Source organism: Portunus trituberculatus, chromosome 23 (genome assembly GCF_017591435.1).
Source record: "Portunus trituberculatus isolate SZX2019 chromosome 23, ASM1759143v1, whole genome shotgun sequence".
In the NCBI taxonomy this organism is placed as follows: Eukaryota; Metazoa; Arthropoda; class Malacostraca; order Decapoda; family Portunidae; genus Portunus; species Portunus trituberculatus.
The window spans coordinates 12855820-12868319 of NC_059277.1; the positions used below are offsets into that span (position 1 = coordinate 12855820).

At 43.3% G+C, this 12500-nt stretch overlaps 1 protein-coding gene and 1 pseudogene across 1 annotated transcript in view; one reads left to right on the plus strand and one right to left on the minus strand.

Annotated features, from left to right (window-relative positions):
• The window catches only part of LOC123507822, a 388467-nt pseudogene that overhangs the window by 63646 nt on the left and 312321 nt on the right, over window positions 1-12500 (plus strand).
• Window positions 3250-12500, minus strand: part of LOC123507723 (myosin-11-like) — a 16402-nt gene continuing 7151 nt past the window's right edge. Inside the window, exons 2-4 of the mRNA XM_045260881.1 lie at window positions 5027-5287; window positions 3815-4980; window positions 3250-3415 (exon numbers count right to left, since the gene is read on the minus strand). Of these exons, the coding sequence (XP_045116816.1) occupies window positions 3250-3415; window positions 3815-4980; window positions 5027-5287 (1593 nt within the window). The remainder of the gene's footprint in view (window positions 3416-3814; window positions 4981-5026; window positions 5288-12500) is intronic.

The following is a 12500-nucleotide window of genomic DNA, read 5'->3' on the forward strand; positions in this document are numbered from 1 at the left end:
TCGGGCTGCACTGAGGTGATGGTGGGAGAGGAGGAACACTGTGGGAGACGTGTAGGAAGGAGGGATACACTGGGAGGCTTATGGGAGGGGTGGGGGCAGCACTGGGAGGAAGGAGGGGTATAGAGAGACACTGTGGGAGGTGATTTACGGGGTGGGGTCTGATATTGGGGGGCTTGTAGTGTAGTTGGAGGGTGTCACTGTGGGATATCTTGGGGTAGGGGGTGCTCTGGGAGGTGTGTGGGGGGGGGGTCGGGGTGTAACTGTGTGAAAACCAGAGGAAATTGTTGTTGGTTTGGTGTGGTTGTGTTCTTCTTCATTCCTTCTTTCCATCTTCGTCTTTCCTTCATTTTTGCGTCTCTCTCTCTCTCTCTCTCTCTCTCTCTCTCTCTCTTCATCTAATATTCATTTCTCTAATTCAATTTCCTGGTCTGTATTTTATTCTCTTCTTTCTCTTTGCTCTCTTCCATTTTTGCTTCTCCCTTTTATTTCTTTTTATTTGTTTTCTCCTTTCAATCATTCCTCTTTCGTTTCTTCTTCCCGTTTTCTGTTTTGCTCTCCTATCTTTTCCTTTTTTTTTCTATTTTCTCTGTTCCTTTTTATTTGTCTTTCTTATGATTCTATTCTTTTTGTTTTTCTTTAATCCTCTTTCCTCTCTTTTCTCTCATTCTTCCTTTTCTTCTTTCTTCCTTCTTCATTTCACTTCTAGCATGCCTCGTATTTTTTCTCTCCTTGTTTTTCCTCCTCCTCCTCCTCCTCCTCCTCCTCCTCCTCCTCCTCCTCCTTCTCCTCATCATCATCATCATCCCTCCCTTCTCTCTTCCTCTTTATCTCCTCTTTAGTGTTTCCTACTCTCTCTCTCTCTCTCTCTCTCTCTCTCTCTTGACATGTGTGGACTTTTTCTTCCTTTATTTTCCTCTTTTCCTTCACTAGAGTTTTTCCTTTCCGTTCTGCCAAGTTCTCCCGACCATGTTCCCCGCACCTCATGAAATTCTGTTCTCTGTTCTCTGTGTTCTCTCCGTTCTCTCTCTCTCTCTCTCTCTCTCTCTCTCTCTCTCTCTCTCTCTCTTCTTACGTAACTGTGTGGGGGGGAAGGAATGGCTACGTGTGTGTGTGTGTGTGTGTGTGTGTGTGTGTGTGTGTGTGTGTGTGTGTAAGGAAGTTAGTTTTAATAGTGTCTTTCTGAGAATATATGTGTGTGTGTGTGTGTGTGTGTGTGTGTGTGTGTTCACTGTTTGATCTGCTGCAGTCTCTGACGAGACAGCCAGACGTTACCCTACGGAACGAGCTCAGAGCTCATTATTTCCGATCTTCGGATAGGCCTGAGACCAGGCACACACCACACACCGGGACAACAAGGTCACAACTCCTCGATTTACATCCCGTACCTACTCACTGCTAGGTGAACAGGGGCTACACGTGAAAGGAGACACACCCAAATATCTCTACCCGGCCGGGGAATCCAACCCCGGTCCTCTGGCTTGTGAAGCCAGCGCTCTAACCACTGAGCTACCGTGTGTGTGTGTGTGTGTGTGTGTGTGTGTGTGTGTATTAGGGGAAAAATGGTTTGTCTGTATGAGTGTGTGTGTGTGTGTGTGTGTGTGTGTGTGTGTGTGTGTGTGTGTGAGAGAGAGAGAGAGAGAGAGAGAGAGAGAGAGAGAGAGAGAGAGAGAGAGAGAGAGAGAGAGAGAGAGAGAGAGAGAGAGAGAGAGAGAGAGAGAGAGAGAGAGAGAGAGAGAGAGAGAGAGAGAGAGAGAGAGAGAGAGAGAGAGAGAGAGAGAGAGAGAGAGAGAGAGAGAGAGACTGACATACATACATACATACGTACATACAAATAACCAGACAGACAGACACAAAAAAACAGTGTATTCTCTCTCTCTCTCTCTCTCTCTCTCTCTCTCTTTATTTTTCCTTTCATTTTCTTTTTATATTGGTTTCTTTCTAATTCCACAGACACGTTATTAGAACTCTCTTTACCAGGAGCGCGTAGAGTTAGCTTTAATTATCTTTCTTTTTTATTGTTAATGGCGGGACGGGAGGGAAAAAATCGAGTCAGTCTGTCCATTCAATAATGAGAAAAAAATTTGGCAGGAAGAAAAATATTGGCGGGTTTTTAAAAGTTGATATTTTTTGGGGAATTTCTCCATTACAAAATATACGTAAAGAGAGAGAGAGAGAGAGAGAGAGAGAGAGAGAGAGAGAGAGAGAGAGAGAGAGAGAGAGAGAGAGAGAGAGAGAGAGAGAGAGAGAGAAAGAGAGAGAGAGATAAACAGCCACCTAACCAAATAACTATATATAATACATACATACATACATACATAGGAACGAACTAGCCAGATAGACAGAGAGACATGCATACAGACAGACAGACAAATATTTAACTATACAGAACGACAGGGAAGAAACAACAAAGAAACACACACACAAACATACACACACACACACACACACACACACACACACACACACACACACACACACACACACACACACACACACCATCACCACTATCACCTCCACCACCACCACCATTACTACTACTACTACTACTACTACTACTACTACTACTACTACTACTACTACTACTACTACTACTACTACTACTACTACCACCACCACCACCACCACCACCACCACCACCAGTGTTTTAACCGCGTAATTAACTCGGGTCGATTAATAATGCAGGAAGTTGGCGGTGTAGGCGTGAGAAAAGAAAAAAAAAGAACTGTGAAAAGTTTCCTTAAGTAATCTAAACTGTTCGTGTTCAGGGAGGAGGAGGAGGAGGAGGAGGAGGAGGAGGAGGAGGAGGAGGAGGAGGAGGAGGGTATTTTGGTGAATTTTATTTAGAGAAGCTGCGGATAATGATGGTGATGGTGGTGATGATGGTAGTTGTGGTGGTGGTGGTGGTGGTAGTAATAGTAGTGTTTGTGGTGATGCGTGATGGTGGTCCAAATTAGTGTGATAGTGATGGTGGTGGTGTGGTGGTGTGGGTAAGTGACGAGGCTGTGTGGTGGTGGTGGTGGTGGTGGTGTGAAATGAAAAGGAGTGAAAACAGAGGAAACACACTAAAACACTCCCAGTCTTGATTGAATATTAAGAAAAGTGTGAAATAAAAAGAGTGAAAATCAAAGAAACAAGTTAGGACACCGTCTTAGTATAGTTTGGAGACTAAGGAAACTATGACAAAGGAAGGAAAATGTGTGAATATTAAGTAAACACACTAGGAAACAAGTGTAGTGTCTGGCACCCACGTCATATTGTGCCAGTGTTGCCAGTGGGAGGCTTGAGGGCCGTGCAGGAGATCATGGGGCTTGGAGTCACCATCACCATCTGCACCAGGTCGCCAGACTTACGGATCAAGGTCACAACGTGTTCGTGGGACGCCTGAGACACGCTGAAGGAAAGCAAACCTTCGCTCCTGAAGTGTGTGCGGATATAAACATTGGTTGTACACAGTGTTAATAAGAGAAAACGAAAACAAAACGTGACCTCCAAGTCCTTACAAATAAAACAGCGACCTCCAAGTTCATACAAACAAAACAGCGACCTCCAAGTTCATACAAATAAAACAGCGACCTCCATGTCCTTACAAATAAAACAGCGACCTCCAAGTTCATACAAATAAAACAGCGACCTCCAAGTTCATACAAATAAAACAGCGACCTCCATGTCCTTACAAATAAAACAGCGACCTCCATGTCTATACAAACAAAACATCGACCTCCATGTCCTTACAAATAAATCTTGATCTCCATGTCCTTACAAATAAATCTTGACCTCCATGTCCTAACAAACAAAACAAAGGTATTTTTTTTGCCTCTCAGGCGATTTATAACTCATTCCTTTCCCTGATCTTTCTTTTGTGTTTCTTTTCTGTGTTTCCTGTCCTTCTCTGGTGTTGTTCTCATCCAATTCCAGCAATAACCGTGCACGTTCCATCAACTGTTCATTCACGGCATTAGCAAGCCTTTCTGCGTGTTCAGAGGCTTGCTGGCTACTTTCCCGAGGCTTCAATGCTACGATGTTTCTCTTACGTTTCCTTTTACGTGCCTTGGTGTTGTTCTCCTCCAATTCCAGCGATAACCGTGCACGTTCCAGCAACTGTTCATTCACGGCATTAGCAAGCCTTCCTGCGTGTTCAGAGGCTTGCTGGCTACTTTCCCGAGGCTTCAATGCTACGATGTTTCTCTCAGGTCCCTGTGCCTTGGTGTTATTTTCCTCCACTTCTAGCAATAGCCGTGCACGTTCCAGCAACTGCTCATTCACAGCATTAGCAAGCCTTTCTGCGTGTTCAACAGCTTGCTGGCTACTTTCCTGAGACTCCATGGCTGCGTCTCCAGGGACCATGTTTTGCGGCTGATGGAAGCCGCCTTCTTGGTCCTGGGGACGCTTCTCTGTCTCTTCGTGAGTCTCGTCGTCTTGCACTGCCTGTCTGTAATTCTTCTTAGCCTGAATCAGTTCTTCTTCCAGTGCATTCTTTTCTTCCATCAGCCTTCCATACTTCTCTTCGGCCTCTGTCAGGGCCCTTCTTTTATCCATAGCAGTCTTCAACAGAAGAGACTCCATAAGGTGTTTTCTGGCCTCTTCTGTTTTCTTCCAATCGTCTCTGATGACGGAGACGGCCTCGACCATCTGGTGGTTCAGGCCGGCCATCTCGTCCACGTCATCTAGCAGGCTTTCCTTGATAGCCTGCAGCCGGAGGTGGTCCTGCCTCAGGCTGTCGTGTTGCTGCCGGAGACTGTGCAGCTCGCGCCGCACGCTCCGGTAGCTCTTCTTGAGGCCGCCTTGGGCGGCCTCAAGGTCACGCTGGTCCTTTACAAGACCAGCATGGACGGTTCGCAGGGTCTCATGCACCCCCTGCAGGGACTCATGCTCCTCGAGCAGGGCCGCATGCTTGTCAAGCAGGGCCGCGTGCTCTTGTCGCAGGTCCTCGTGCTGGTGGTGCAGAGTCAACTGCTCCTGGCGCAGGAGCGCGCGCTCCTGCTGGAGAGCGGCGCTCCTCGCGCAGCATCTGGAGGTCGCCCAGGACCTGCAGGTGCTCCCCCAGGACGTCTGAGTGTTTGGCACTCAGCCTGAGGTTGCCCTGCTGGGCGTCCTCCAGTGCTTCCGTCAGGCGGGCGACCTCGTGCTCGAGGACCCGCCTGTCCTCCAGGAGGCTGCTGGACAGAGCCAGCGCCTCCTGACAATCACCGGCACACTGTACAGTGTGCCGGTGTCCTGGGGCTGTGCCTGTGGCCGCTGCAAGAGCGGCACACAGCGTGCACAGCGCTGCTATCCAATTCACATTTTTCTGATCTTCATGCACTTGTTAATTTTAATGTGAGTGTGTTACAGGGCAAAGCACGTTTGAGGGAGCAGGTCCAATGAAGGCTGGTGTCCTGCAGTACACATCCCTACACTGTAACTATTAGCTTCAGTTCTGCTCTATCAAGTCCAAAAGATGAACAACTTTCCTCCGCGCTAAATGTACCCCTGCGACGCCTCTTATTGGGACAGCTTCAGTACAAGTCACGGCTCAACGAACACACACACACACACACACACACACACACACACACACACACACACACACACACACACACACACACACACACACGCCAAGCAATGACTGTTCCCATTGCTCACTTTCCACCGCTCAAAACACCAAAACAACAACACGTGTTTCAACTCTCAAGTGTCATTACTCTCCACTCCTCTCCATCTCTCTCAATCTGTGTTCCATATAGTGGCTGTGATACTCATCTACCCATACAAATACTTGTCCTGAATGATGTTAACCCTTTCACAGCGGCACCAAACACTGCCACCACAAGAAGCGATGCAGTCTGTGCCTCAAGTCTTTATATACATACACAAAGAAAAAAATCACATTCTATCTGCAATTTGTTCCCAGTTCAAAGGTTAGATGTGGGTGGAGGAGTAAAGATCTCTCAGATTGGTGATTAGGAGAGAGAGAGAGAGAGAGAGAGAGAGAGAGAGAGAGAGAGAGAGAGAGAGAGAGAGAGAGAGAGAGAGAGAGAGAGAGAGAGAGAGAGAGTGGGGGGGAAGACCATTATCAAACACTCTCAATATTTGTTATCAGCAATCACAAACTGCTGCCATTGCCACTAACTCATAAGAGAACACACACACACACACACACACACACACACACACACACACACACACACACACACACACACACACACACACACACAAGCTGGAAAGAGAGGAGAAGAAGAAGAAGAAGAAGAAGAAGAAGAAGAAGAAGAAGAAGAAGAAGAAGAAGAAGAAGAAGAAGAAGGGATGTAAATCGAGGAGTTGTGACCTTGTTGTCCCGGTGTGTGGTGTGTGCCTGGTCTCAGGCCTATCCGAAGATCGGAAATAATGAGCTCTGAGCTCGTTCCAGTTAACGTCTGGCTGTCTGTCAGAGACTGCAGCAGATCAAACAGTGAAACACACACACACACACGCACACACACACACACATTAAAAAAAAGGAAAGGAAGGAGAAAACGAAAAAGAGAAGGAAAAAGAAGAAGAAGAAGAAGAAAAGAAAAAAGAAAGGAGAAGAAAAGAAGAAAGAAGAAGAAGAAGAAAATAATAATAATAATAATAATAATAATGATAATAGTAATAATAATAATAAGAAGAAGACCACAACCATTAAGACTATTTTCAAAGGCCACAAATGATTAACCAGGTCCTCGAATACGTTTCCCCAGTTAATAATGTAGAAATTTTGTTAACCTGTCACTAGAACCATAAACACCTTTAAAGATTCACGTCCCTTCATCTTAAACATTTTGAAAGTAGTGAAGTGATGAGAATAGTGCTCAGGTGTGTGTGTGTGTGTGTGTGTGTGTGTGTGTGTGTGTGTGTGTGTGTGTGTGTGTGTGTGTGTGTGTGTGTGTGTGTGTGTGTGGAGGGTCGCGGAGAGGCGGACGTAGGGCATGGGTGGATGTGTGACTTGTGCTGTGATGGGTGTGTGTGTGGTTGAGGGCAGGGGTTAGCTGCGTGTGACATCTTATTTCTCCGTTGATCTTTAACAAATAAAGACTAAGAAAAAGTGTGAAATGAAAGGGAAAGTACGAAATTTAAGGAAACTCGCTAGAAAACACTCCTAGTATTTTTTGAAGGTTAAAAAAACTATGAAATGAAAGAAAATGTTTAAGAAATAAGGAAAATAAACTAGAAAACAGTCTTAGTATTGTTTGGCGACTAGAAAACTTCCACAAATGAAAGAGAATGTGTGGAAATCAAAGAAAGTTAGAAAACACTCCCAACATTGTTTGGAGAGTAGAAAACTTTGACAAATGAAGGAGAAAGCGTGGAAATTAAGGAAACAAGCAAGAAAACACTCAGCATTGTTTGGAGACTAAGAAACCTTTGACAAATGAAAGAGAATGTGTGGGAATTTAGGAAGCACGCTGAACACACAGGAAGGAGGAAAGGAGCGTGGTTTGTTACTTGACTATAGGCTTGAGGTGTACACAGGTGAATAAATGAGACAGGTACGGGGCCTCACCTCACCTGACCGCTGCACGTAATCAGTGTTAATTAAGCTTCGTGGCCTAACAGGTGTGTGTGTGTGTGTGTGTGTGTGTGTGTGTGTGTGTGTGTGTGTGTGTGTGTGTGTGTGTGTTAGATACGACTAAGGGAGTTATGTTCTGCTCTGTGCAAGATTAGTGATGAGTCATAAGTTCAACACATGAGAGGTGAAACACACATAGGACAACTCAATTTTTTCTTCTTTTATGCGCGAGAGGTCTGGCCAAGGGGAGCAAAAGTGAGGGGAAAGAGGCCCACTGAAGGCGCCACTCCCTAAAGAGGAAGGCCCTGAAGAAAGTCCAAAATTACATAGAGAAGTGCCTTGAAATCCCTCTCTTACTCAGCCACGTTTATTTCAGTGAGGGAAAGTTACGCACATGAAAAAGGAAAAAATCCATTGAAAATTGTCGATGTATTTTTACTTTCATTGAGTTTACTGAGGGAAGGTTGAATTAATAGAGAATACCAGGAAGAAGTGGGAGAAGGATGATACGAAGATAGATAATAAGAGAAAAAAGTTACACACGCACACAAAAAAAAAACTGCGTTGTAAATAGTCTTGGTGCTTCCTTGTTTGATTTAATTTGCTGAAGAAAATTAATTGAAAATACAAGAAAGAAAGAGTGAAGGATGTGAGAAAGCGATGATACGAAAAATAGACAAGAAAAGTTACACACACACACACACACACACACACACACACACACACACACACACACACACACACACACACACACACACACACACACACACACACACACACACACACACACACACACACACACACACACACACACACACCTGAATTATAAATAGTTCTGGTGGCTTCCTAGTGTACTGAGGGAAGGCTGAATTAATAGAGGCTACAGGAAAGACTGCAGGATGAGGAAAGAGATAACACGAAGATAGAAGATTAGAGAAAAAGAGAAAGAATGAATTTTATATGAAGTTAGATTAGTATAGATTGATTTCTAGAGTTATATAAATAGAACTGAGGAAGAAAATATAATATAGGATGATGCAAATGCCACGCTGTATTTCTCTTCTAGACTAAATTTTTTTTGTGTGTGTGAAATTCCAAACCTTTTTTTCGAACCCTTTCAGTGATTTTTGTTGTGTGTGTGAGGCATTTTGGGAAATCTTATTGTTCTGGTCTGAATCTTACTCAAAATGTCCCAAAAGATTTAAGCTCCCTACAGAGAGAGAGAGAGAGAGAGAGAGAGAAAGAGAGACTCCATCAGAAAAAAAAATAAATAAATAAATAAAAGGAAAAGAAGAAAGAAAGATTTGACTGGAGTGAATGAGATGGAGATAAATCATTAAAAGCAGTGAAAGGAACAAAAAAGTAAAAAAAATAACGATTAGACTGGGAGATGAAAAACAGACAAGGCAAAACTGACAAAGAAGAAGAAGAAGAAAAAGAAGAAGAAAAGGAAGAAAAGAAAAGAAGAAGAAGAAGAAGAAGAAGAAGAAGAAGAAGAAGAAGAAGAAGAAGAAGAAGAAGAAGAAGAAGAAGAAGAAGAAGAAGAAGAAGAAGAAGAAGAAGAAGAAGAAGAAGAAGAAGAAGAAGAAGAAGAAGAAGAAGAAGAAAAGAAGAAATATAAATAAAAAAAGATAAGAAGAAAAAGAAGAAAAGAAAAAAGAAGAAAAGAAAAGAAGAAAAGTAGAAGATGAAGAAGAACAAGAAAAACAAGAAAAAGAAAAAGAAGAAAATAAGAATAAGAATAAGAAGAAGAAGAGGAAGAACAAGAACAAGAACAAGAAAAAGAAGAAAATACTTTGGGAAAAAAAATGTTGAGGACGGAATGAAATGGCAATAAATCATGAAAAATCAGGCAAAAGGAACAAAAAGAAATGAAGAAAAAGAAAAGAAAAAAAGAAAACGTCAAACAATTTTCCTTATTCGACCATCAGAGAGAGAGAGAGAGAGAGAGAGAGAGAGAGAGAGAGAGAGAGAGAGAGAGAGAGAGAGAGGACAATTGCTAGGAATAAAAAGATAAAAGATGGAATAAATAGAAGTAAAAAGAAGAAGGAAAAGAAGAACAAAGTCAAATAAACACGAATAAGAAAAAGAAAAAGAGGAAAACAAACCAAAAAAAAGGAAAAAAAACAAGAAAAAAAAAACAAGAGAGAGAGAGAGAGAGAGAGAGAGAGAGAGAGAGAGAGAGAGAGAGAGAGAGAGAGTGTAGGTGGCGCAGTCTTCATGTTTGATGCTCGCTGAACAACAAAACTGGATGGATTTTCTCAGTTTTTTCCCCGCGCGATGCTGAGGGAAAAAATAAAACCACTGAAAGGAATGTATTTGTTTCCCACACGACCCTTCCTGCCGCTGCTGCCAAATGAACCCCGCCGCCTGCCGATGACTGTGGTTTCTCTTCTTCTTCTTTCTCTTCTCTCTCTCTCTCTCTCAGATGAGTATTTATCTATCCGCTGATTAGGTGAAAGTGTTTTTTTAAGTGAGTTGGGAGGAGAGAGAGAGAGAGAGAGAGAGAGAGAGAGAGAGAGAGAGAGAGAGAGAGAGAGAGAGAGAGAGAGAGAGAGAGATAGTGAGAAAGAAAGAAAAAAGAGAAAGAGATATAGACAAACCAAGAAGAAAACACAAACAGAAGGGAAATAATTACACACACACACACACACACACACACACACACACACACACACACACACACACACACACACACACACACACACACAGGTACAGACAGGAACAGTAAGCCAGAGAGCCGGAAAGAAAGAGAAAGGCTGAACAAGGATGCACAGTCCGATCTGCCTTGCTGCACTCGACCGCTGCCGCGCCAATAATGCAAGCAGGTGGCCGTGTGGACCAGACTACCTGCTGGGGACACGGCCAGGTAAGGTGCCGCCCCTGGGGACTCACACGCGGCCACTGAAGCGACGCCCCTCCGAGATAAACGCGGGTGTAGTGATGGTGGTGGTGGTGGTAGTGGTGATACTAACTATAACCTAACCTAACCTAACTTAAATTACCGAATTAATTGTTTTTTTTTTTATGTAAACGAAGACTGGCCAAGGACAAAATAATATATAAAGAAAAAGCCCACTCAGTTGCCAGTCCCCTTACAGAGGCGATAGAATTAGCCAAAGGCGAGGGATAAATGTCTTGTAACTTCCCTCGTGAATGAAATCAAGTCACAGGAAGTTAGAAATACAGACAAGGGCAGGGAGTCCCAGAGTTTACCAGGGAAAGGTATGAATATTTGAGAGTACTGGTTAACTCTTGCATTAGAGAGTTGGACAGAACAGGGATGAGAGGAAGAAGAAAGTCTTGTACATCGAGGCCGCAGGAGGAGGGGAGGTATGCTGTTAGCGAGATCAAAAGAGCAGTTAGCATGAAAATAGCGATAAAAGATAGAAAGAGAGTTGGTGGTGGTGATGGTGGTGGTGGTGAACTGTGTGTGTGTGTGTGTGTGTGTGTGTGTGTGTGTGTGTGTGTGTGTGTGTGTGTGTGTGTGTGTGTGTTTAGACGTTTATAGTTTGTTCTCTCTCATTTTTTTTTCTCATCAAACGAACAGACTGGCTCTCTCCTCTCGCCATAAACAACGTAATGTGAGATAATTAAAGCTAACTCTACGCGTGTGTGGTAAAGAGAGCTCTAATAACGCGTCTGTGGAATCAAAGAGACAATAAACAATAAATGAAAAGAAAAATGATAAATAAAGGAAAGAAAAAGTAAAAATAGAAATACCACTGGAAATTACTTGAGAGAGAGAGAGAGAAAGAGAGAGAGAGAGAGAGAGAGAGAGAGAGAGAGAGAGAGAGAGAGAGAGAGAGAGAGAGAGAGAGAGAGAGAGAGAGAGAGAGAGACTGCACCTCACTTTACCACCACCACCACCACCACCACCACCACCACATTATTCAACACCACAAGAACACCTTCACCTGCCTCTAATTGGCACACAGAGTTTCTTTCTTCTCTCTCTCTCTTCTGTCTTATGTAAAATCTAGACGAGTTTCTGCTGGATCAGAGAGAGAGAGAGAGAGAGAGAGAGAGAGAGAGAGAGAGAGAGAGAGAGAGAGAGAGAGAGAGAGAGAGAGAGAGAGGCTTATATTTGTTACGAGAAATATTAGGTTGGCAAGCGAGTGACGGTGCCTGTGAGAGAGAGAGAGAGAGAGAGAGAGAGAGAGAGAGAGAGAGAGAGAGAGAGAGAGAGAGAGAGAGAGAGAGAGAGAGAGAGAGAGAGAGAGAGAGAGAGAGGAGAAAAGGATGGTAGGGATGTGAAAGGAAAGGGATTAGTGGAAGGAATAGGGGGTGGAGACAGAGACACACACACACACACACACACACACACACACACACACACACACACACACACACACACACACACATACACACACACACACACACACAACCAATCACGAAAACTTCCCTAATGCGAGACGATAGATAAAGTTTCCAATAACAAAAAAGATAAAAGATTACGATGAAAAAAAATTATATAAAGTTTAAGTATTTTACGACAACGAAGAGAGAGAGAGAGAGAGAGAGAGAGAGAGAGAGAGAGAGAGAGAGAGAGAGAGAGAGAGAGAGAGAGAGAAAGAGAGAGCTGTTATGTGACCAGTATATTTTCCTTCACCACATAAAAAAAGAAAAAAGAAAAAAACCCAGAATTTATGAATAACAAAAAAATAATTAATACAAACTCAGAAAAAGAAAAGAAAGCAAATCTGACCCCCAAAAAAACACACCTGGCTTAGAAAATCGGTAACAAAAATAGAAAAAGAATAAAAAAGAGTAAAGAAAAGAGAAAGAAGAAAAAGAACTGATGGAATGAATTATTGAGTTGTCGAGTCAGGAAGCATTAAGAAAAGTGTCACCCAATGAGAGAGAGAGAGAGAGAGAGAGAGAGAGAGAGAGAGAGAGAGAGAGAGAGAGAGAGAGAGAGTAATGACAGGAAAAGAAAAAGAAGAAAAATGAGAACGTGGAAGTGAAAGGAAAATAAGAAGAAAACGAA